At 53.9% G+C, this 25,558-nt stretch overlaps 1 protein-coding gene across 1 annotated transcript; it reads right to left on the minus strand.

The window, feature by feature from the left end:
* Positions 1-9,314: 9,314 nt before the first annotated feature.
* Positions 9,315-25,069, minus strand: VSX2 (visual system homeobox 2). Its single transcript, XM_047735314.1, has 5 exons — positions 24,700-25,069; positions 23,317-23,401; positions 19,173-19,296; positions 10,435-10,615; positions 9,315-9,640 (listed from the first exon to the last, which is right to left on the minus strand). The coding sequence occupies exons 1-5, from the start codon at positions 25,067-25,069 to the stop codon at positions 9,315-9,317; spliced, it is 1,086 nt and encodes a 361-aa protein (XP_047591270.1).
* Between the last annotated feature and the right edge of the window lie 489 nt (positions 25,070-25,558).

Here is a 25,558-nt window from a genome sequence, read left to right on the forward strand (position 1 = left end):
GGCTGGCAGGAATCCTCCAGATACTGGTCCAGCAGCCAGGAGTGCAGGATGGCAGGGAGGGCACTGAGGATAGGAAGGCCAGCAGCAGAGTCAGAACCCTGGCCTTTGCCCCCCACACTGCCTCCTATGGCACCTCTGCAGGGGGCTCTGCTCCTCTACCTGGCCTTGCGCATCCAGAGACCAGCCACATCCCAAACCCATTCTGGCTTCCTGCCAGAATCAGGCCCGGTCATCAATCAGGGGACTCAGTCATAGGGTGCTCTCGGTAAGTGTCCAACCAAACACCCCCCTTCTTTAGGGAAGCCTGGCATATTCCTCTGTCTCTGTCTCCTGCCATAAACTCCGCAGGGGCAGGGAGGGGTTGTGCCTGCTCCCTTTGTCACAGCACTGGCACACAATAGGTGCTCCATAAATGTCTAACGGACAAGGGAACAAATGGAGTCTGTCCTGCCCAGGCTTGTCTGGGCCCTTGCGGCCCCTCATCCTGTAGCTTGTGGCTGAGGTGCTGCCTTACTCTGCACACCGCGTCTCATCTCGTCCTCCCCCTGTGCTTGCGGTTCTGAAGGACCGGGCCACCGCCAGCCCTAGGGGCATGCGCAGCAGAGCATACAGGGGTGAGGTACGAGGCGGACTTGGAAGTAGGTTGCTCACCACGCCCTTTGTCCTGAGCCCCTGTGCAGACCGCGGGGGGCGGCGGGGGGCTGTGGGGGACCGCAAGCAGAGCTGGGAAGGGGTCTGAGTCTGTGTCTGACGCTTCCTCACGATTAGATTCAGGTTTTACCACCTCATCGTGAGGAAATACCAGACACAAATTGTGGATATGCCGTCAAGAAACTGGCCTGAAATCTTCAAAACTGTCAAAGTCACGGAAAGCAAGGAAAGCCAGGACGGTTCCCACTTGAAGGGAACCACAGAGACTTGGCAACTTAAATCCAATGTGTGGTGCCGGACTGGATCCACCACTTATAAAGGGCGTTGTTGGAAAATTCAGTGTTCTGGGGACTGGATGAAGTATTTTTTTAAAAGATTTTATTTATTTGAGACAGAGAGAGAGAGAGAGAGAGAGCATGAGAGGAGAGAAGTCAGCGAGAGAAGCAGTCTCCCCACCGAGCAGGGAGCCCGATGTGGGACTCATCCCGGAACTCCAGGATCATGACCTGAGCTAAAGGCAATTGCTTAACCAACTGAGCCACCCAGGCGCCCCACAAATGAATCTTTTTAAAAAAATTTTTTTAAAATTTTATTTATTTGACAGAGATCACAAGTAGGCAGAGAGGCAGGCAGAGAGAGGAGGAAGCAGTAGCCCTGCTAAGCAGAGAGCCTGATGTGGGGCTGGATTGACCCTGGGATCATGACCTGAGCTGAAGGTAGAGGCCTTAACCCACAGAGCCACCCAGGAGCCCCAACCTGGATGAAGTATTGAATCAGTGTCAATTTCTTGATTTTATTGGTTATATAGTGCTTATGTAGGAGGGTGTCTTCATTTTAAGAAGTGTATACACTGAGTATTAAAGAGTGATGGGACATTATGTCCTCAGCTTGCTCTCAAATGCTTTAGGAAAAAAATGTAAAAATATATATATCAAGAGAATAATAAGGCAATGTAGTAAAATGGCCATTTTATTATTTTTTCAATTTTATTTATCTTAAGTAATCTCTACACCCAGTGTGGGGCTCAGACTCAACCCTAAGACCAAGAGTCTCTCGCTCCTCTGCACCAGCCAGGTGCCCTGTAAACTGTTCATTTTATTTTTTTAATTTTTTTATTTTTTAATTTTTTTTAAGATTTTATTTACTTATTTTAAACTGTTCATTTTAAAATTTAAAAATCACATGAGGATTTTAAAACTCAGTTAAAAGCAAGTAACGACTAAAAGAGTAAGTCCTTCCCCACCGCTCCCCAACTACCTGACTGTGGTACCAGATATACAGCCTGTGTGCCCGTGGGAGAACATGCATGTTTCCACGTAACTGCAACCGGCCAGAAATAAAGACTGGGAGAAAATACACTTCATGTTTTCATGGTTTCTCTGCCTAACCAAACATGTACTACATATCACACCTAGAGATGAATAAACAACAGCAAAAACAAGCCTGCTGCAGGACTGAACTAAGAAACCAGAAAGGGAAATCCCAACTGTGAGAGCCAGAGCCACCATGGGGGTGTGGGGTCAGCAGGTGACAGGCGAGAGCAACTTGCATTTTAGATGCCCATGCAAGCACAGGAGACCAAAACTGAGGTGAGGACTGGAAAGAACACTTAAACAATCCAAGTATTCTCAAAGAAAAAGAGAGAAAAGCTTGTCACATCTTACAAAACACACAAGCAATATACCATGAGTCAGCAAATGCAACAAACAGAATTATAAGGAGAAATTGGCAGTGGAATGTTTATTTATTTATTTTCCCTCCCGCCCTGAGTGGAAGGTTTTTAATATATTTCTCTTCATAATCAAAACAGAAAAAAATAGCCATATATAGAATTCAAACAGCCCCACTAACAGCTATACAAACCACTGCATTCCGAAATTGGAAAAAACATATTCTGTTTAATCACACATGGAATATTTACAAATTAGCCACATATTAATCTAAACCCAGTCTCAATATATACCAAAATATCAAGAGGATGAAAATGATGATCTCTAATAACAATATAATAAAATTAGAAGTCAATAACAAGGATAACCTCTTTCCCCACGAAAATCCCATATGCTTGGAAAATTTTTAAACACTTAAAATAGTCAGAAGTGAAAAAAAAAAGTAAATACGTAAAACTGAAAACAGTAAAAGCTCCACAGTCTTCGGAGACGCAACTACAATAAAACTTGGATGTGTATGATTTGATTTTAAGTGTCTGTATTAGTAAAGAAGAAAGATTAGAAATGAATAAGGGTTCGACTCAAGAATTTTGCCAAAATCCCCCACTCCCCAAAAAAGGGTAGAAAAACATTTTTTATTTTATTTTTATTTTTTAATTTTTGAAAAAGTTTTATTTATTTGACATATAGAGAAAGAGAGAGAGAGAGATCAGAAGTAGAGCAGCAGGCAGAGAGACAGGAAGAAGAAGGCTCCCCACTGAGCAGGGAGGGAGGGCCCCCTCCCCCCATGCAGGACTCAATCCCAGGACCCCGGGATCATGACCTGAGCCAAAGGCAGAGGCTTCAACTCACTGAGCCACCCAGGTGCCCCTGGGAAAAACATTTTTTTTTTAATTTTTAATTTTTTAATTTTTAAAATGTTTTTTTAAATTTATTTGACAGAGAGAGACACAAGGAGAGAGAGGGAACACAAACAGGGGGAGTGGGAGAGGAGGAAGCAGGCTTCCCACTGAGTAGGGAGCCGAATGCAGGGCTGGATCCCAGGACCCTGGGATCATGACCTGAGCCGAAGGCAGATGCTTAACAGCTGAGCCACCCAGGTGCCCCGGAAAAACATTTTTAAATAAAAACAAAAACTTACTAAAAGAAGAAATAGAGTTTAATGCACACCATCTCGACAGCAGTAACTAAATGGTTAATGGGACTCCCCTCAGCCACAATATTTTATCCAGACCTTTCTGTTTGCCTTTAAATTGTCCTGGCCCTCCAGCTTTGGAGGAGGCCGGAGCCTGGGGGAGTAAACCCTTGCCTTGCAGCAGACTCTGATGCTTGGGGTGATTGTCTCTGTTGCCCATGGAGTAGAGGACAATCTCATTGTCTCTTTCGCTCTTCTCACCATCCCCGTGAGGTGGTGAGGTCGTGTTCTGACTGCAGATTTGAGGATGAGTGCACCAGTGTCCAGGAAGTCAAGAGGATAGCAGAGGTCGGACTTCAGCTCAGGGGTCCTGGATCCACCTACACGTTCTTCCATTTTTTGGTGACTCTTTGCTCCTGGTGGTGTCTCCCCGAGCGGTGGGCCTGGCTGACCAACAGGGGTGGTCCCCGCCTCGAAGAGGGCTGTGGGCTCTTGCTCCCCCTGCGTGGAACCCTTGCATGGATGGCTCACAGGACATCACGGAAGACAGAAGTATGTGAGGAGGAGAACCTGGTGCTCTTATTCGAGGGCATGCTGGTCCTCCAACGTTCTCCTCTATCTACCCCTGTTCGGCTCAGCACTTGTCTTTTTTTTTTTTTTTTTAAGATTCTATTTATTTATTTGACAGACAGAGATCACAAGCAGTCGGAGAGGCAGGCAGAGAGAGGAGGAAGCAGGCTCCCTGCTAAGCAGAGAGCCCAATGCGGGGCTAAATCCCAGGACCCTTGGATCATGACCTGAGCCGAAGGCAGAGGCTTTAACCCACTGAGCCACCCAGGCGCCCTCAGCACTTGTCTTAATAGCTGCTTGCTCATTAATGCGCCCATCAGCCAAATTCCTGGATCATCAACTCAGCTGCAAAGGTCTGTTGGCTGAGCTCAGATTTGGTTTTTAATCCTTTGTCTCTACTTCTGGGCAGTCTACTGGTCTCTTCTCACCGGGGCTGTGTGGAGGAAATAGGGCAAATTTTCCTCTTCTTCCCTCTCCCATATGGGTTCACCATGGTCACCCTGGTCAACCCACCTTTGTTCTCTGACCTCCTGAGTACCAAGCGAGGGTAGGAGGTGGTGGTTATCAAGGCTCAAGGCTGTGGGCACACAGACAGCTTTTGTCATTCTGCAGCTCAGCAGGAGGCCAGCTTCTCACTCCCTGACTCCTTCCTGTGTCAACTTCCTGAAGTCCAATGTGGGAGCAGAGCCTTGCAGGTAAAGCTAGGGGGCCCTTGTTCAGAGGCGAGGTGCTCAGTGGGGAGGAGCCTGAGGTCCACTGAGAAGAGTTAGCATGGGAAGGGATTGATCTGAGTGAGAAGTTAGGGGAGCAGAGCACTGCTAGGCCCGCTCAGCTGTGACGACCCAGAGATGTCGTTGCTGCTGGAGTTGAGGAAAGAGCAGAAGACCCTGTTTCAGCTCCCCAGGGTGGGGGTGTGGGTGCCTGGGTGATCTTGGGGAGATCGGGGACAGGGACATTCAGTAAGCAGAGCCCTGGGGTAAAGCAGGGAAAGGGGCAGCCCTGACACTTGTTCTAACCCAAAGAAGCCATCTGTCATTTTCCCTCGAAAAAACAAACCGGTTTATCTTTTTTTTTTAAGTAAACTTAATTTTTTTGCAATAATTTTAGATTTATAGAAAAATCGTGAAGCTAGCACAGAGTTCCCATCAGCCCCTCACCAGGTTTCCTTATGATTAACGTCTCCCACGAGTATGGTACCTTTGCTACCGCTGGTGACCCAGGTGTCACAGCCCTAGGTCCCCAGGGGAGTTGGGGAGGAGATGGCACTATCCCTCTGGTGAGAGCAGGAGGAAGACTCCGAGATCCTGGTGAGCTGGGGGCACAGGAGACAGAGGAGGCTGAATGGACCCATCCCCATGGTCCCTCCAATCTCCTGCCCTCCCTTGTCACCTCCTGCCACCAGGCAGACTCGTCATCTATCCATGCCTGGCCATGCTCAGCAGCTCCAAGCAGCTGGCAGTCCACATATATCAGTCCCCCTGCCCTTGCATCACTCTCTTGCTTGTCCTGGCAAGTGTAGCCCTCTCTGGGCAGCCTTTTGGGCCTGGGAAGTGTGGAAAAAGCTCTCCTCCCAGATGCCGAGTTCTGAGATCTGTGGGGAGAAGTCCTTGCCAGGGTACAGGTGGCACTGGAGATTTCCCTTTGTTTATTTCCCAGCTGGCCAAGCCCTTCCTTTCCTGGCCCGTGTGTTCCCTTAGCAGTGTCCCCACCTCTCCCTTCACTGATTACCTGTGGGTTTGCTTGCCTGTCCCCCTGCAGAAAGCAGCATGCCTCTTCCCAAGGTCAACCCCCGGGGTGGTTGTCATCTCCCAAGTCCTTCAGTGTCCAAGTCGTCCCCCAGATGTAACTGAGGGGGACAGATGCCAAAGTTGGGTGCCGGACTTGAGAAGTTTATGTTGGTGTGGCCACCTTCCTTCATGTGGCTCCTTGGCCAATATCCTTGCTGCTTCCTCTCTGGAGGAAAGACACCAGAGGGGCAGATGTTATCATTTCCAGGAGAGGCACAGAGGTCAATACCTTCATTCAAGTCCCATGGACACGCTTTCATGGCCCCTACCTCATGCCTCCAAGGCCTTAGGACACGTGCAATTTTGTGTTTTCTTTATGTGCTTACTTGAATTCTGTCTATCTTTCCCTCCAAGTGAGATGCTTTGGGACCACTGTATCCCCAGTGTCTTGCCTCACTGCCTGGTACACAGTAGATGCTCAATCAGTGTTTCTAAATTATTGAAAGGACAAGTTAGAGAAAGAGCATTCACTCCTTCATTCAACAGTAGACTGTCAGGCCCTTTGATGGTTCCTGGGAATAAAAGATGAATAAGATATGATCCCCACCCTTGAAGAAATCAGTCTCATGAGGAAGATGGACATGTAAATTACAAGCATACAGCATGACACACACAATGCGATAATGGTGGAATGTCGCAGGTGCTGGGGGAGAACAGAGGTTATAAACTCTCCCTGGAGGATCAGGAAGGCTCTAGGGAGGAGGGACTTGAGGGAGAAGTGTCAGTGTGTCTCCTGGAGGGGTGCCCATGGGCAGGGTGGGGAGGAAGGGCATTGCTAAGCCAACAGGGACACCTGCGGGGACCTGACATGCTCAGGGAAGGCATACGGGAGTGTGTGTGGGCAGGACTTGAAGCCAGGTTCTTGGACCTGTCCTTTCACCGCATAGCACTTGGAGATGTCCCACATGGGCCCTCCAGGTTCTGGGTTCAGAAGGATTAGATCAGCTTCCAATGAAGTATACGGGGACTGCTGATCACCTGTCACTCTCCTCCGATGACGGCCGGCCAGAAAAATCTCTTCTGAGAAGGCGTTCCCCATCTGAGGTAATCTGAAACAATCTTATGAGATTTCTTGAGCCCAAAGCTCAAATATAACCTATCTGGTCTGCTCCCTCCCTCTCCTCTTGTAATTCCGTCCAACACACCATGGAGCCGATGGGTCTCCGCTGTCTGCCGGCAATTTCTTGCAGTCCTTCCCCGCGCCTTCTCCTGTTTACTTCCCTTCTCTTTAACAGGCTCTTAATAGGTCTGTTTGACTTCAGTTCCAGATACCACTGCCTTTCCCACTGGTTGTTGTTGTGTTTGAGTTGTAGGCAAGATTCTAGAGTGCACACGTGGACACAAAAGGAGGGAGTCAGGACTCTCAGGGGCCAAGGTGGGATGAGGCATGAAGGAAATAGGGTTGTTAATAAGTAAATTATGCCAGAGGGAAAGGTTAGCTAATCTGTTGTGTGGGGAGCAGCGGGGAGTCGTAGGTAATAACTTAGGGGCTCCATGGCTGGGATAATTCAGTTGTGTCTACAGTGGAGGAGGGTCTCATATCACAGTGACAAATGTCATTGGAAGTTGGTGTCAGCTCAGCGGAGAAAGACAGGCCCCTATGCCTTTAAAGTTGGAGTCATTTCAAAATAGGAATCTGGTAATTTTGATTTAAAAATGTCTTCATGGATTTACTTTTTATGCTACCCATCCATACACCGTCCTCACCCACGGAGGATTCCTGGATCCCTCCCCTGATGTTTTTACATCAATTTTATTCTTACTTGTATCTTTACAGAAAATGGCACAGAAATCACAGGTTTAGAATACCTAGAGTTATTACATTTCCATATTTCAAACACTTCAATATCAAGTTTCTTTCTTCCCACTTCTATGTACAGTATTTACACACTGGGGGCTAAAGTCTCTAACACTTCAAACCAACAGGGGACAAAGACATGGAGAAGAGGGGGGTTCCATGAACAGAATGAGGAAGAAATCAACTTTTGATACGGAATTAAAATCCAAACTCACTGTCTCAGGCCTTTCTCTTGCGAGGTATTCCCTGCAAAGGTGGGTGGGACGGTAGAGGGAAATGTCAAGGGCATGAGGGTGACACAGGCCTGGCCTGGGAGTTGGAGGGGGCAGCTTCGGAGAGAACATCCCAGGTGGAATTTCCTCCCATCACCAGACAGGAAGAAGCCCCCAGTCCCCTATTCCTCCAGGGTCACTGTGTCCGTCCTATTCTTACGGACAGATGCCACAGCACACACCTGGCAGGTGCGTGTACCTGTTGCTTAGTTAGAGTCTAATCCTGGCTCCTGCCTTGCTCTCCTTTGAGCCCTTTCTCGTACCCTTTTTGTGGCCACTCCTTGATGCCTGTAATAACTCCAAGTCCGCTCCAGGCTTCACCTCCCAGGGATGGCCTGGATCAAGTTGAGCCAAGATTTGTGGCTTCCCGTGTGTTCATTTAATGGCTAGATCGGGTTGGACAGGCAGGACACACACGCCCCGATGAACAGCAAGAAGCTCTAGAAGGGTGTCTTTGCACAGCAAATCAGAGTCGTGGGTAGTATATGGTGGGGTGGTCAGGATGCTTCAGAACGCAGGCCCAAAGGCTCTGGGTAAGAGTCTGGCCTCCCCAACAGTGCCCTGACCACAGCATTTGTGACAGGTGCCTGCTGTCTGCAGGGCACAGGCCCTGGACTCTACAGGTACTACTGTCCGTGGGGCCTCATGCTGGGGAAAGTGGTGGGGCAGGCGGCGGCAGGGGGGGTGGTGGAGAGGGCAGGAAGGTTTACGAGGGTGACTACGAGGACATGAGATGGAGGGGGCTGAGGGGCTCAGGAGGACACCTTCCAAGTTTAACCTGGAATCTGGGCCCCATTGATGGGGTGGGGCAGAGGCTGAGCCTGGGCCTATGGGTGTGTGTTTGGGGGGGTAATATCCACACTGTGGAGGCCCAGGCCCTCAGGAGGGAACAGGCCAAGGAGCACAGTTTTGCTGAAGCCTGGGGAGCTCAGGACACTGGTACTAGAATGCAGGTCCTCGTTCCCTGGTACTGTTGCGGCGGGTAATGGGTTGACAGCAGCGGGCTTTGGGCCTGGGCAGAGCAGAATCCACAGGGGGTAGAGAGCTGGGGAGCAGGAGTGGGGGGCCTCTTTCAAGCAAGAGAACAGACAGTGAGGGGTGGATCTGGACACTGAGCGTCACCAAGGGGTTGAGTGAAAGTGGCTTGAGGGGATGGTTTGGGGCAGCAAGAAGGCTTCTGAGGCAGGAATGTTGGGATGAGGAGGAAGATGCCGGAGAGGTCAAGACTAGATAGGGGGTGTCTCAGCACGGCCCAAACCCTTGGGCAGAACTGAGTTGTGCCTGAAATCAGCCCGGGGGTCATGGGGGCCCTAGTGGGGCAGGAGGAGGGTGGCAGAGGCCAGGCCCGAGCCCTGCCTCAAGAAAACCTCCCAACACCACAGGCCCCGAGGAGAGCAGAGTCCTGGGGCTCGGGATCTGGGAGCCCTTGATCTAAGCCATGTCCTCCAGCTGCGGCGGACTCAGCTTCTCCGTGGGCCTGTCTTCGTCCATGGCCTCCTCCTCCTCGGGCTCCATGGCGTTCCGGGCCAGGCTGTCGGGCCCAGACACAGTCCCCAGCACTTTGGTGCTGTGCTCCTGAGCTCTGGCTCGGAGCGCGGCAATGCTGTTCTCTCTCAGTTCCTCCTGGGACATGGCCGCTGGAGGGTCGGGGCCCCGCTCCTCCGGCTCCATCTTGTCCAGTCTGGGCGGGGCCTGGCGCTCCACCTCGGGCTTCCTCCCCGACTCCGCGGCTGCCTCCAGCGACTTTTTGTGCATCCCTAAAAAGAATTGTTGGTATTCGGGTTTAGAAAAGCGCCTGGGAAAGCCATCTTGAACTGAAAACGGCAAAGATAGAGAGAGGCCAGAATTAAGGACGAGCAGAAAGCCTTACTTCACACACCGCAGTCACGCGAGTCCCAGGGGCCGGGCCGGGGCAGCGGGAGGGTGGCCAGGGGCTGGGGCTGGCGCTGCAGACCAGCAGCTGGGCCCCAGGCCTGCCGAGGGCTTCTTCAATCAGGTCCCTGGGCACCTGGCCACCGCCTGCTCTGCCCCTTCCCAAGCGTAGCATGTGCGCCCCGTCCCTCCCTCCTGGGATTCTAGATCATAGAAACCCAAGATAAGCTGGTGCTGCTACCAGACATAGGCCCCGAGGGCAGGTGGGGGGAAGATGGCACGTGGAGAGATTTCAGGGGGAAGAAGTCCTTTGGGCAAAGCCAGAATGGTGGCCAGAGGGTCCGAGGGGTCCCCTCAGGCCCCAAGAGAAGCTGTTTCATTCACCACAAGCCCACCTCTGGCCAAGTGAAGAGAAGGGTACAGACCCTGGGCCAACAGCCATACCCTTCTCACAGTACAAAAGAACCCAGGGGCCCAGGGCATAGACAGCAAGCCACGGGCCCAGCCTGCCCCGCTGAGCCTCCTGAGCGGATCTAGGAGACCTGCTCTGGAGTGCGTCTGTCCTGCTAGGTGGCCCGCTGTGGCCGGGTCTCCCTGCTCCAGAGCTCTGCCTCCTCCTCCAGGGAGCCCGCTCTCCTCACCACAGGGGCAGGGCCCCAAGGAGGGTGCGGGCTCTTACCCAGCAGCCACGGAGCACAGGAGTCCATGATGCCGTCCTTGGCGGACTTGAGGATGGACTCTGGCAGGGGGATAGAGTGCCGCACCATAGCCCCGTAGAGCCCGTACTCCGCCATGACGCTGCTCCGGCCCCAGCACTTCTCCCGTTTCCTCCACTTGGCCCTGCGGTTCTGGAACCAGACCTGCAAGTGAGGATGAACAGGGCTAGGGGTGTGTTCTGAGGGGCACTGAGGCCAGGCCCTTACCCCGGAGGCCCCCTGTGCAGGTCCCCACTCCTTTGATTGCTAGGGCTGCATCCCCAGGACTGCTAGTTCCTCCAGCAGGGTGCCCTCATTGAACTTTCCCCACTCCATGGTACCCCCCTGGGGATTCTCCAGGCTCAGAATGCCTAGAAGGAGGTCACTCAGGCCTATAAGAACGTGATGGGTGAAATGGGTCCTTTTTTTCTTTTTCTTTTTTAAATCAAAGCAGTTCTAGGATGACGGGCAGAGGCCTCTGGGTCAGGCTCTTGAGATGGGCAGTTCCCAGCATGGAACTGGTTTGCTGCCGAGAAGCCCCACCTGGGTAGCTCTCTTGAAAGTGGTCACACCTCCAGCATACAGACAGAATCCCGTTTTTGACTTGCAGAGGGACACATTCCTTCCAGGGGCTGGACTAGCCATGCATCTTGTTCCGGTCTCCCTCTCCACCAGAACCCCAGGGGCCAAACAGGCCTGGAAGCCAGGCGGGTGTGGACTCAGGCATCAAAAGGCATGGCATCCAGGTAGCAGGAACCCTGGGGGACACCCCCAGGAGGCCCAAGTCAGCCTCCTTTCTAAGCCCTCCTTTCTAAGTGCCCTCCATTCACCAGCTCCCCACAGTTCTGGCCCTAACCCTGAATGATAATGCGGAGGAGCTGGGCAGCCATCCCTCAGTCAGGCAAGGAAGACAAAATTCTTCTGGTGTGCAGAGAAAGGGGCATGGGGACCTAGGAGGGTGCAGTGGGGGGCCCTGCACCCCTGCATGGGGACACCCTGGAGAATGTTTCTCTGGCCCCAAAGCTGACTGGTGCAGGGCACGGGGGTACCCTGGAGGTGTCGGTAGAGCTCCAGTCCCGTGCTTGGAGCGATCCCTGTCATGCTTGGGGGAAGGGAGATTTCTCGGTCTCCCAAAGCAGCTTTCCTAAGACTTCCGGCGGCTGACAGGAGCCAGCGCCAGGGGCAGCTGCACTGTCCCCAGGCAGGTGAAAGGCCTTCGAGAAACCGGTGGGCTCTGGGAGGATCCCAGGCCAGACCAGCGGCCCCCTCCCGTCCCCTCGCAGCCCCTCCGGGCCCTGACCTCCGGAATGGCGAGACGCCCAAGGCGCCCCGGGAAGTAGGGAGATGAGGGGGAGAACAGAGGCGGGTTCGGGGAAAATCTATTAGTTTCCTCTGCGATTTCCATTCCCTCGCCTCAGCCGGGTCTCCCGCCCCCTTCCCTCTGGGCCCCTCCCCCGCCCCCGGAGGCGGAGGTTTCAGCTTTTGATGAAAAATTGCTCCAGCTCTATTCAGGAGGCGGCAAAAGAAGAGTCACCCCCAGGGGCAGCCCTGGGCTGATTGAAAAATAAGTTAATTTCTGTTTGAATCGATGGGCCTCAGGCACTGAAATATCACGGGAAATTAAAGCGGCTGCTCTCTCGGGAGCCGCGGCATTGACCCGCACTAATTAATGCTGGGGAGGCAGCGCGAGCCGCGCCGCGAGCCGCTCCCCCTCCCCGGGGGACCCCAAACACTTCTCATTTAACTAATTAGACGGGGAAAATTGGGTGTTAATTTGTTTAGGATTTTTCCCCCTCTTCCCCCCGGCAGCTCCCTCTCCGGCCCCCACTCTGCGCGGGGGCGCGGGAAATGAATGCGGGGCTCGCCGGCAGATGGCTGCCCGGGTCACTCTGCAATCTTCTCCGACTTGATTGCTTGATTAGGTCGTTAGCACATTAAAAAAAAAAATTGCTTGCCGTCTGGCGCTGGCGTGATGAGTGGGACGCGCGGCAGCGCCTGGGTAATTTATCTTTTTATACGGCAAAGAATTTGATTTCAATCTGCAGATATATGGGGCGCCTTTGACACCTGTTTAACATCGCGCCGCTGACAGTTTAACCCTTTGCTGCCTCTGCTGCGGGGAAGCCCGGGCGGGGGTTCGGATCCGCGCGCCCCCGCCGTTCCCGCCGCTGCCGCTATGTGGCGCAGTGAGAGCCCCAGCGGCTCCAGGCAACCCCGAGTGTGCAACTGAGCACGGCCGGACGCCTCCAGCAGGGGGCGCCCCGGCAGCCCCGCCTCGCCTCCCGAGGACCCTCGGAGAGCTCCGCGACCGCAGACTGGCTCTGCCTGGCTGCGTTAAGACCGCGCGGTCCACGCACGCCTTTAAATGGACCGAAATGTGTGTATCCCTGTTTTGAAATGTCTCCGTTTGTAAATAACCAGGAACCCACAAAAACGGGAGAGACGCGCCCCAAGACTCCCCGGGCCTCGCCACCTCCGATAGAAAACGATCGCTCGGTCTACCCTGGGTGGCGCCGCCTACAGCGAGCTGCACCTTTGCCCCCACCGGGTCTGGCACCTGCCGTTCCGGCTCAGGCCCACCTGGAGAGCTGCGAAGCCATTGTGCAGGGCCCTTTCCCTGGTCCGGACCCAGACCGCCGCGGGGGACCCCTGCCAAGGAAAGGGTTTATGCAGTTTGAAAGCCACTAGATGGCTGCGCCTTGGGGACTACAGAGCAGAGACGATGAGCGATGCGGGCACAGGCTAACTCGCCCATCTCCCCGGCCCGGCTCCGCGCTATGTTTAGATCCCTCCCCAGCGCCACCTGCCTGTCCGTCAGGCTCTCCAAACCCAGCGCCTGCGGTTTGTCTGAGACCTCTGCCCTATCCCATCTTCCTTCCCAGTAGCACTTGGTGGCCCTCTATAAATACCCACTTGTCACAAGCTGCCTTCTTCCATAGAGGAAAAATCTGAAGGACTGATCCACAAAAAACCATGTGACTTCTGGTTTCATCCACCTCTCAGAGAATACAAAAGCGTGAAGCTTTTGGGGATGGAATTCCCAGCACCAAGTGTGACCACAGGGGGTTGGGAAGGCTTTCTTTATGAACCTAAGTAAGACATCTGCTTCCTGGTCAGGAAATAACCTTCCTGCTTGAAAACAGTGCATTGTAAAATAGCAAGACCTCAGCCCCTTAACTGGAACCCATGGGACCAGACTCCACAACGTTGGGATTTTAGAAGGGAGAGGTGATGCGCATACCACATTACGTGACACTCAGCTGCAGCCCAACATAGCCAAGCTCACTCATCTTGATTTTTGAGGCAAAACATGCATATTCCCACTGAAAGGGATAAAGACCATACAGTCAGGTCTGGGTTTGGCCACTCGTGAGTTCTGATAACTCACTTAGGAAAGAACTGTGTTTTCCGCATGGTTTGGATCAATGGATTCTGGACACAGGATTGCAGAGTATACAAAGGCAGAGATCCCCTACCCGCCCCAGTGTGGATGCCTGGGAGGATCCGCTGTCCTGGCTTCGCCTGGATTCCATGAGCATTGGTGCTTGGGGCTGGGGGAGGGTGGGGTCGGGGAGGGCAGAGCTCTCACGTGGAAACCACATCTTTACTGGAACACTAAAGAACGGGGTGCAGACTTGGGATTCGGATGCTCTCTGGGGTCTATAAACAGAACCATTTTCCTGGGTCTCCTAATTTGGGCACATGAATAACTGGTCTGGAGATCAGACTTTGCCCACAGCCATTCCCAGGGGAGCTGGTGCCAGCTGGTTGTTCAAACCAGGAGTCATGCGGACCCTCGGTTATGGGCTCTTGGAATGCTTGGCTCTCTGCAAAGACCAGATGCTGCTCCAATTTATGGAGGAGACCCGGACAGCCAAAACAATTTCTTTTTAGGACAGTTGGCAGGGAAGCTGTGGCTTGATGCCTTGGAGGGAAGTGGACAAGAGATTAGCATTAACCCTAGCCACTCCCCATATCAGCCTTTCGCTTCTCTTCCTGGAAGCAACCAGCATGTGCACAGAACTTGATGGTTACAAGAAGCACTGAAGTCAGTCCTGAACTGGATTCCCAGCTGTGAAAAAAATTGCTGTGTGATCTTGAACAAGTTCCTTGCCTTTTCTCAGTCTGTCTCTTCAAACATAAAATAATGCCTATTTTCCAGGGTTGTTTTGAGGATTAATGCAATAAGTGAAAGTCCTAGAAAGTCCCTAGAACTTCCCTAGAATGGTCCCAGAACCCACGCTTATTACATAGAAGGTTCAAAAAGTGCTACTTACTATTATTTCAGTGGAGGCAAAGAAAACCAAGGGCAGGTTAGTCAACCTGTCCCTCTGGCCTCCTCGGCAGGCCCTTTAGCAAGGCTGGACTGACAAACAATAATAACTCCAGGAGAGGGGCAGAGGGACAGAACTAACCTTTAAGCTGTATGACTTTAATACAGCTAGACTCTGTTTCCCCTTTAGGTATCCCGAGGGCCCAACGGAAACCCCTGCTGCTATGAGCACATCTCTAATGTCTCCCAGGCCCTTGAGGCTCAAATGCACGAGAGCACCCACGCAGTGCCCAAGCCTCCCTGCGAGCTGGCTGTGATCGGGAGCTAGAAGGCCTTGGCTGGAGTTCCTTGTCCTGCCTCTCACTGTCTTGGTGATCTCTCAGTCTCTCCCGCCTTCCCTTTTCTGGCTGCCCACTTTCTAGAGGAGACTGCCCTCTCACGTGATAGTCGGGCCTGGAACTCCTGAGCAGAACCTGTGTCAAGGCCACAGGGAGGACCAGAGCTCTGCCTTACACCTTAGGGCTCTGAGTGCCTGAGAAGGGGCCCAAAAGGGACAGCAAGCATCACCGGGTCTGGCACTCCCAGGTGAGATCTTCCAGCTTGGGAACCCAGGGTCTGTGTTCCTGCATTTCCCCTCGGAGGTGTCGCCCTAGAAGCACTCAGAATGCCTCTGGCGGTCCACAGCGGGTCTGACAGGAGCCTCCACAGCTGGCAGTGAGGGTCCCAAGAGATTGTTCCTCCAAGGACAGACAGGACCTGGGGAGGGGTACTTGCCAAACAGGTGCTCTCTTGCTATAGAGCACACTGGGAGCAGAGCCAGCAACCCTACCAGCAATTTCTCTCATGGTGTGGGTAGAACAGCTACAGTTGTGGCCACAGATGGCCTCTCTTGTCATCACACAGCTCCTGTCCTGTAAGCTCCCATCCTGGCATCTCCACAGGACACCATACCCCCGGCTCCTTCTCTCAAAGGTCTCCCAGGAGAACCTCTGTGGTCGTCCCAGGATTGCCAGCCTCAAGAAGACATCTCGTAAGATGAATGCTCTTTGTACATTCTGGTTGCTTGCCTCCCCAGGCCCTGCTTTCGGATCTTGCCTTCTACCATCAGACCTGGCTCTGTCAGCCATGTGGCGGGTCCCATCACATTCACCCAGCTTTCTTTCTCTCCTCCGGCTGGAAGCTGATTAATTTGAGCTCATTGCAGCAGTGATTTAATGACTTAACACTCCACATGCACTCAGCATTCCTGACACCATATTTCAGTGTCTTCAGGCTCAGAGAAGCCGGGCCTTGCTGCAGCCTCTGATGTCCAGTAGGGGGCAGCTTTGCCCACATTTCCTGGCAGCCCAGGCAGCATCCTTCCTGGCACACCTGACAGGTCATCTTGTCCCTCATCCCGCCTTGCCCCCCCCCCCCCAAACTACACTTCCTTCCACTCATAGGAACACACATGAAATGCAGAAACTCCTTTCCAGAGTCTCTGACGCAGGATTTTTATGCCGGCTGTCCACAATCACTGGAGAGTTTTAAAGATACACAGATGTCAAGGACTCTACACCAAAGTAATTAGGTCAGAATGGCTGGGCAGGAGGGCCCCGCGTGGGTTTTTCACAAGCTGCCCTGTGTTGCTACTAAGTACTCCAGGCTGAGACAGGCTGCATATCCTCTAACATCTGGAATAGAATCCCTTCAAACTTCGTTCCCTTTCCTTGGGCCAGCGTCCCTTTAAGAGAGGCCAACGTGAGCAACACTAGTCAGAGGAGCCAGGCCATGAGCTTAGGTACAAGAATTTGCCCACTCAAAAAATAATTTTTTATGAGTGAGTTTTTGAGGTTTCTTTCTTTAGAACAATGCCTGGAATTCAGGAAGTATCTTTATGAAGGTTTGATACAGGTTCCCCCCCTGACCTCCAACCGTCTCTGCTCCCCCAGCTTCAAGTCAAAACACAGGCTTCAGATTCAAGAGGCAGGTGGTGAATGTGTGTGCTTTCGAGGCGGACCTGAGTTAGATCCCCGTGTCCCCCACCACCTAGCTGTGTGGCCTTGGGCCAGGGGCTGTCCTTCTGCTTCCTTGGTCGTCTCCAGAACTAACTGAGATCAGCATTGAAGTCGAGTGAGCCCGGGGCACCTGCCGGGCATCACTCAGGATACATGACATGAGGCTTTATGGCACCTGCACCCAAGGCGGGGCTCACCATCACCCCCATCTTACAGGTGAGGAATCAGGGGCTCTGCAGGGTGAAGTCCACTTGTCCGGTCACTCAGTCCCAGGAATGGTGGAGCCAGGATGTGTCTGGCTTTGAAACAGCGTCCCTAACCACTGTACCTCTTGCCTCTCCCATGGGTGTTGTGTTTTCAGAACACCTAGCACGTGGAAACTGCTCCGTAAATGATAGCTGTGATCATCGCTGAAACATGTGGAGACTTTGCCTGGGCCACCTGGGCCAGATTATGTGACAGCTCACATACACCTTCTGGAAGGCAGCATTTAGCCAAAGAACCTTGTGTGACTCTAAGAGATTCTTGGCTCTGTTCTCCTAGATCTAGAGTCCTCGAAGTCCCAGGGCAATCAACTGACTCCACAACCTAGCTCCTCCTTGCTGGCCCCTGTAGCTTCAGACACCACCCGACAGATGTCCGCCCCCCGCCCCCTGACAACTCAGAGAAGCCTGGCATCTGCCTACTGGGGCGTCTGTGGCAATGCAGTAACAGCTGAGCGAGAGCCTTTCCCAGAATCCTCCACGCGCCCCCACCCACCGCCACCACGGCCACGGCCGAACAGATTTTCGGACAGCCCAATGTAAGCAGCCGCTGTTCCTTCCTACTGGTCAGTAGTGCCACTGGGAGGCCTCCCAGCAGGAGACTTTCTCAGCCCTCCACCCCACCCTGGCCACTTGTAATAGCCAACTTTGTGCAAACACAGGCCAGGTAGGGGTTACCATGACACATCGACTGGATTGGCGTTGGCTGACACACAGACACACAGTCTTGATTCAGAATGAACACAGGATTCAGAATCAACACCCCAGGCTTACCCCACTGGAACCCAGTTGGGTAGGGGGCTGATGGATCCAGGCCACCACGGATAAGGCACCAAACAGATAATCTGCTTATGAATAATTGAGCTTATTGTTAAGTGTCAATGTCTAAAACCACTGACTGAAATTCCTAATAGATTTCCAGGGGAGAGGAAGACTCTTCTGGGAAAGTAGCTCATGTCTCATTTCCAGTTCTCTGGTTGTCCAGTGAGAGAACACAAAGCAACCTATAACTTATCTGGTTCCCTTTCCCCCCAACACACATCCTACCTCCAAGGGCTTTTCTTTACTGGAAGGGGTTTCAGGAAGTTGGGATCCCTGCTCCCCCTCACTTTTCCCAGCCTTAGCTATGAACTGCTCTGGACCATTCTACTGATGAAAACAGCTTTCACTCAAGGGTGTGATCCAGTTAAGACAAACCCAAATCTTCTGGAAATGTTCCTCCTACCCACTGTTCTAGGCCCGGCCCAGAAAATCATCAGACTTCATCTCCCAGAGAAACCATTAAGCAGACCCACCCTTGCCTAGCGAGGTGGGTTCTGGCCTTGGAAAGGTCTTGCTGCTGATGAAAGGGAGCTCTGCGGCCAGCACAGCTGAGAACATCCCAGTCCAGACCAGTGGTCGGTTATGGCGCAGAAGTCTCTAGGAGAGGGGTGCCTGATTGATTCAGAGGAACATGCGACCCTAGATCTGGGGGTTGTAAGTTCAAGCCCCGTGTTGGGTGTAGAGATTACTTAAAAATAAAATCTTAAAAAACAAAAACAACTCTGTAGGAGAGGAAAAGGGCTTAATGAGTCACACTTGTAGGCAAGAGTCCCCGGCCACATCCCAGGTCAGACCTGAGCAGGAGCTCAGGGCAGGGCAAGCTGTCTGATTGTGAGAGGAAGGAGTTTCAGGTGGATGGAGGTGGTGGGGAGTAGACAGAAAGGGAGGAGGTGACCTTTTCTTCATGGGTTGGGGGAGTGGAAGGAAGGGAAACAGAATGGGGTCAGGACTAGAAGCCACTTTCTCCTTCTACCCACCTCTGGCCTTGGAGCAGACTTGTAGCTGTACCTAAGAGATACCTGCCACCACAGAGTCCCCCCTTGAGGACCCATGAGGACCCATGATGACCCCCCCTCCAGAATACCACGTCCCACCACAGGCCCCTTCACGGTCTGCCTGACCTGCTCCTCGGGAAGCCAGTCTGGAACAGCAGACCAGCCGCACCATCCAAGTCTCATGTCCCCTCCCCCACCCAACAACAGTGTCCACCTCACGTGATAGGTGTTCAGCAAGTACCTGTCAGCTTAACCGAACTGTTCTTCACAAGGACAAGCAGGGGGTGGGAGATGGGGTCACAGGTATCCAGAAGCCTGGGGCTGACAATACCTCATTGAGTGTGGAGAGAGAAGGACCTGGGGCTCTGTTACCTGTATCCTGTCTTCTGGAAGCTCCGTTTTCATGGCCAGCATCTCCCGGGCATAGACATCTGGGTAGTGGGCCTCATTGAATGCCTTCTCCAGCTCTTCTAGCTGGTAGGAAGTAAAGATTGTCCTGAGGGGAGCAAAACCAGACACTCAGGACCCAGAAACTAAAAAGGACTGTTTCAGAGAGAACAGAATGACCCTCCTCTAGCCTCCTAGACAGACCCCCAAACCCAGGGCTGGCTCAGCACAATCAGACACAAACTCAAACCCAGAGTTCACACCACCCACACTCACACACACACCACACTCACACTCACATATGTTCACACACGCTCGTAGCTTAACACTCTAGGTTCTCCTTCATTCAAGTCTGAGCATCCACACTGTCCTCCTTGGGAGGACATTCTTTTTTTTTTTTTTTTAAACAGAATCTCTCTCTCTCTTTTTTTTTTTTTTTTAATCTGATAGGCAGAGATCACAAGCAGACAGAGAGAGAGAGGGAAGCAGGCTCCCTGCTGAGCAGAGAGCCCGATGCGGGACTCGATCCCAGGACCCTGAGATCATGACCTGAGCCGAAGGCAGCGGCTTACCCCACTGAGCCACCCAGGCGCCCCTATTCTTTCAGCCTTCGGTGACACTTCATACCAGGGAATCTTTCTGGAATTGATTTGGGGGAAAGCATGTTCAGACAGAAATTTTAGAAAGCTGTCGAAAGCCCTTCTTCTTCCTTCTAAGCACAGAGTGAGGGACTCACCAGATAAATAAATGCCTCAGGCCCTCTGGGACCTGCTTTCCCGTTTCCTCTCGCAGGCAGTGGTTGATCTTTTCAATGACCCCCACGTTCAAAGTCCCACTGGAAGGTCAAATGCAACCACAACCCTAGTGTTTGAACAGCTGAGAACCGAATCTCCCACCTCCTCACGCATCCCAACATTTTCTCCTCCTCACCTCCCCTTCCTCTGCCACAACTCGGAACTAGTAGCTCCTCAGAATTGCCCGCAGATCCCCCCCTCCACTTCCGGTGCTCAGAAGACAAGGAGGCACCTTCCAACCGCCTTCCAACACCCAGGCTCAGCCATTCGTGGGGGTGAGGGCGTCCCATTCAGGAGGGTTCCGTCCAGGTCACTGTGAGAGAACCTACCTACACAGCCCCCACTCCCCACAGAGCAGTCTACATTGACCTATTCGGGTCCTAATCTGTTTTAAGAATCTGGTAAACGCTACATCCTTTTGCCCTAGGACATCACCCAAATGAATATTCCCCAAAACAAAATTTTACTTCTATTATCACAGCTTCACAGACCCCCCCCCCTTTCCCCACAAACCATACACACCCGCTGACAGGCACCAGTTCTTCTCTATTCAGACTTTTTTCTAGGTGACCTTTATCCTGTACCCTTATCAAGTCAATGGGCAATGTAGTCCCGATTCCACAAACCCAGATTGTAAAGATGGTACGTTCTTTGCCTGAGCCTCTGGGATCTGACCCTGGGGACCAGCATAGAGGGTTAGAATCCTTCACTGATGCTCTCATTCTCACCCCCACCAAACACCAGGAAAAAGTCCCAGTGGAAGCCCCTTTGGGTCCTTGTGCTGCTGTTGGCTTTAATGTCTTGAGGGAAGATGCAGGGGATGTGTGAGGAAGAAAGATTCTGCCCTTTATAGAAAATGACTGGTTTGATTCTAAATTGTTTCTCCTATTCTCTTGGGAGGCAGGGAATGGAATGTTTATGTATACAGAAAGTGAATTCTTCAGAATTTTGAAGATCTGCTGGTTTCTATTTTGCTCTTGCCACTTACTGAAGGGCCCCGGAACAGATTGTCAGAATAAACAATCAAAGTCTTTAAGTCTTCTCAAAACTAGGGAAACCAAGGCACACAGGTGTTGTGGCTTGGCCAACGCCAAAGAAGGGAGGGGATGAGAGGTTATTTAGAATCATTCAAGTGCCTGCCTCCACTTGGGAGAACTCTCATTGAAAAAAAACCAAACCAAACCTCAAATCCCCCAAACTTTCCCTCATTCCTGCCTCAGAGCTAATCTTCGTGTTGATGCTGGTGTGCTCTCCAGGGAGGCTTCTGCATCCCACAAATGTGATCCAAACCCTGCTCCTGGCTTAATGCAGAATCCCAGACTCTTCAGGTGTGGCCGCATCCGGTCTGCAGAGAAGCTGAGCTTTCCCGGTGCAGAGACGAGCAGAATCCCACAGACTACCAAGGAGGCTGCTCCATCCCTGTTCCCCCTCTCCAACCCCGACTAAGCCCAGCGTGTTTCTGGGAGAAAAAGAGATGCCCATCTCTCATTACTAGACTCCAGAGGCTCTTACCTGAAATGCCCAAAATGAGAGAAGCTCAGGAAAAAAACATTAAAAAAAAAACTAATTAAAAGCTGCACCAGCCATCAGTAGCCATTCTGATCTCTCTAATAATCTGCTCTCTGCGTACACCAGAAACCGCTGAAACCGAGGGCAGGTGGTGAGTTGCGCTGTCTCACCCGGAACCCCCAAACGTCTCCTCAGTGGGGAGAGCATCTGGGGAGGACGGAGTCAGGAGCCTTACGCAGAGATCTGGGGCTGTGGATCAGCCAGTCCAACTGCCCACACAAGGAGATGTCCTGGAGCAAAAACACTGTTCTTGTACCCAGGGAATACTTTCTCCTGGACTCTCCTTGCTGTGTGAACCCCTCTTCCCATTTCCGCACCAGCACAGAAGCGGTTCAGCCCCAGTGGCTCTGACCTATCCTCCCTCTATGGTCCCCGCCCCTGCCCTTGCTCAGGGGAAGCTGACAGGATTACCCACCCTGGGATCAGCGTGAGATGAGGGGCATAAAAGATGCTCTAATAAATATTTGTTGGATGAATGAATGTAAAAAAATGACCCAGGATCTATGTTTCCGTTGAAAATAAAACAAAGCGAAACACAACAAAAATGTTGCCTGAAGGGAACGAATAAACAAGGTCATTGAGAAACCAAGTCAAAGTTTACCCTCATTCCAGCCCGAACCTATTGGGGCTTAGAGGACAGGAAGAGCCATTTCAAAAGGTGGGAGCCAATACTGGAGTTTCCAAGAGCTAGCTAAGGAAGAGGGGAATGCAGAAAAGTGCCCAGAGAAGGGGTGCAAAGAGGCTGGGAACAAACTGGGGAGAAGAGGATGGGGTGGGCGGCTGCTAGGAGAGCTTCCTAGGGGAGAAATGTCTCACCAGCCAGCAGGAATCTTGTGGACACACCACCTGGACTAGGGTGCAGGGAGAGATTTGGGGAAACAGATCTCCCCGGTGAGCACAGGGGAGGAGTCTGGAAGCAGCACTGGCAGAAAGTCAGACAGATTTTTGGAGCTCACTTCTTTATTTCCTTAAAGCCCCCCTCAGAAATTTCTACAAGGAACTAGCAGGTGTGGCGCGGATGCTGAAGGGAATGTGCCGTCTGGGGTGGGGCGTTACTTTTCAGGATATACCTTTCAGCACCTACTGAATTTTACAGTTGTACCAGTAATACCTATTTGAAGATTCAGTTAAATAAATTCTCTCCGTAGCCGGTACCCCCATGCAGCCCACTGGACTCCAGAAGGTGCTGGTGGGGTCATCCAGTCCACACACCTTCCCTCCCCATTTTACAGACAAGGAAACTGAGGCTCGCGGAGGGAAAGAGACCCTCTCAGGGTCACAAAAGAGCAGAAGCCTAACGAAAAATTCCCATCCGAGCGCATATATCGCGCTCAAGGTGTTTGACACGGTGGGAGCAGAAGGCCAAGGGTGTGGCAGAGCGGACAGGGATGCCGGGAGCGGGATGGGGGCCCGGGGACAGCGGGCAGAGGGGCCAGCTTGGGCGGGAGGTGGGAGTCACTCTGCCCCGAATCTGGGGGCCGCCTGCCCCTTTCTGGCTCCGGTTCGGCCTTGCTTTGGCCTTTCCTTTCTCCCGCAGAAGGAAAAAGCCCGGCGGCCACACACCATCCTCACCCGTTGTGGCTGGACGCCAGGGTCCCGGGCGGATATCCCCAAACAACGTTCGGTGTCCCCGGCCCTGGCGCAGCCTTGGACTTCTAACTTAGGAGTCTGTGAGAAGAGGGTTGGAACGACCCACCCCCCAAACAGGATCTGGCAAGGGAGTAGGTGAGCCGAAGACGTGACAGAAAGCGCCGCAGGGGCCTTACCTGTGTCGCCGCTTCTTCCGTTTCTTGGTCTGGTTTAAAGCCGATTTGGACATTTTTCGGTCGCTGGAGGAAACATCTTCAGAATCTGAAAAGCGGGCGGAGGCACATGCGGCAGAATGGGGGGCGCGCTCGGCAGCGCCCGGGGACGTCAGGCGCCAGAAGCCCGCGAGGGCCCCACCCCGGGCCGACTGCGGGAGTGGCGGGGACCTGCTCGGCCCTTCGGGGGAGCCCTCCGAGAGGTCGACTCCATCACTTAGCCCCGGCCGGCTCTACCCACGCCGGCTCCCCAATCCGGAGATTTTGCACAGATTTCGTTGTAAGAGAGGCAAAGGCCCCAATGCGTTTGGGGCAGGGGTGGCGGCGGAGCGAGGCAGCCTCAGGGGCTCGCAGGGCCGGCGGGCGGGGATCCGGGCGCTGCGCCCTGCCCCGAGCCTGCAGCTCCGGCTCCCCGGGCCCCGAAAGTTGGCTTCGGGAGAGGAGCCGGGACTCAGGGAGCCGGGCTCCGGGAAGCGTGGGGTCTCCTCGGGCAGAGCCCCTTTTTCAGTGCCTGCGGAATGCGCCCCCACTCAAGACTGGAGAGGCCGCGACGCGCCACTTTTCGTTGTCCCTCCAAATAAAAATAAATAAATAAATACATAGGTAACGAAAAATCGGGGGAACTGCCGAGGGCGAGCACGAGCCGGAGGCCGAGCGGGTGGGGACGCGCGGCCGGGAAAGCAGTTCGGGGTGTGCGCGGTGGGGTCGTCCCGGGGCCCCGCCGGGCACCGGCATCCGCTAGATTGTGGCGTTTAGGTGGAATCGGATGGTGGCCGCTCCTGCCGCCGCAGAGGCCAGGGTGTCCAAGCTCGTGGGGTGAAAAATAAACCCCAGCTGACCAACATGGGCTTTGTGGAACGGAGAGAAGAGGGAGGAGCAGCAACTTTGGATACCAGGGCTGGGCCGAAGCGGACACCCGCTTCCTGGGCGACCAGCTCACAGAACAGAATCGGTCCCCGGACCGCGGGTCCTCCGGAAGGCCGGGGTGCAGGGGAGCAGCTAAGCTGGGGGCCCCCAGCCCGCGCCACGAGCTCCGACATCCCAAGCTGGGTTTCCGGTGGGGCCCCAGCCGGGTGCCGCGGCAGAGCGGGGCCCTACGCTGGGACCCGAGAATTGCGCGGAGGCCGGAAACGCTGGGGCCGAAACCAGGCGGGAGCCGGGAGCATCCTCCCCGCGCCTGCCCCGGGCGCGCCGGCCCCAGGCCGGAGCTGCGACCCCTCGGCCTTGGCGCGAACTTTTGCGCGGGGAGAAGGCCTTGCGGTGCAAGCGAAAGCCGACGGCGTGGGGCTTCCGGCTCTCGCCCCCAGTCGGGCAGCCGGGCAGCCGGGCAGCCTCGCCCTCACCTACCCGAGCTGGCCGTCTGGCTGGTGTCCAACGGCCCCGACGCTCTCCCCAGCGGCTGCAAGTGGACGCTCTGCGGGTCGGACAGCACTTCCAGGAAGGTGGGCTGCGCGTAGAAGCCGGGGAGCCCCCCGGGCCCCAGTAGCCCCATGCCGCCCACTCCTGCGGGACTGAGCACAGAGCGTGCAGCCAGCAAGTGCCCGGGGGCCAGGCCGTCGAGGGCAGCCCGCGGGTGGGAGTTGGGGGGCTCCTTGTTCAAACCCAGGATCTCCTGGATGCCGAACCCCGTGCACCTGGCCGGTGCGCCCCCCGAGGTACCCTTGGCCACTGTCTCGGATTTGGGCTTGCTCAGCGCTTCCCCCGCTTTCCCCGTCATCTCCCGGCTCTTTGGAGGGGCTGAGGCCGCAGGTCTTTTGCTCCCCCCACCCCCCCGCCGGGCTCCCCGCTTTGCGAAGTTGGTCCCAGGTGCCCCCTCCGGTGTCTAATGCTCTGGAGCCCCAAGGAGATTCCCCTTTTATCCAACCAGGCGGCAGCCCAAGTGGGGTCAGAGCTGAGCAGCCAATCACCGGGGCCAGGAGCATTAGGAATTCCAAAAAGCTGGCAGCTCCCGCCGCAGGCAGCACCGAGGGGCCAGGGCGCTGGGGACCCGGCACCGGGTGGACTCCGCAGGACGCCCATGGGCAGGGACCCCAGGGGCTGAAATGAGACAACAAGTTTCAGGGCTGTTCCAGGAGGCTGGGTGGCTTGGGATTCTGGGGAGAGCCTGGCTGGGACATGTCCCTGGGGTGGGGTGGGAGGATGGGCGGAGGGCCAATGTTAGAGACTGGGAGCCCTCCCTCCCTTAAATCCAGTACAGACTGACAAG

The sequence above is a fragment of the Lutra lutra genome, chromosome 7 (assembly GCF_902655055.1).
Source record: "Lutra lutra chromosome 7, mLutLut1.2, whole genome shotgun sequence".
Lineage (NCBI taxonomy): Eukaryota > Metazoa > Chordata > Mammalia > Carnivora > Mustelidae > Lutra > Lutra lutra.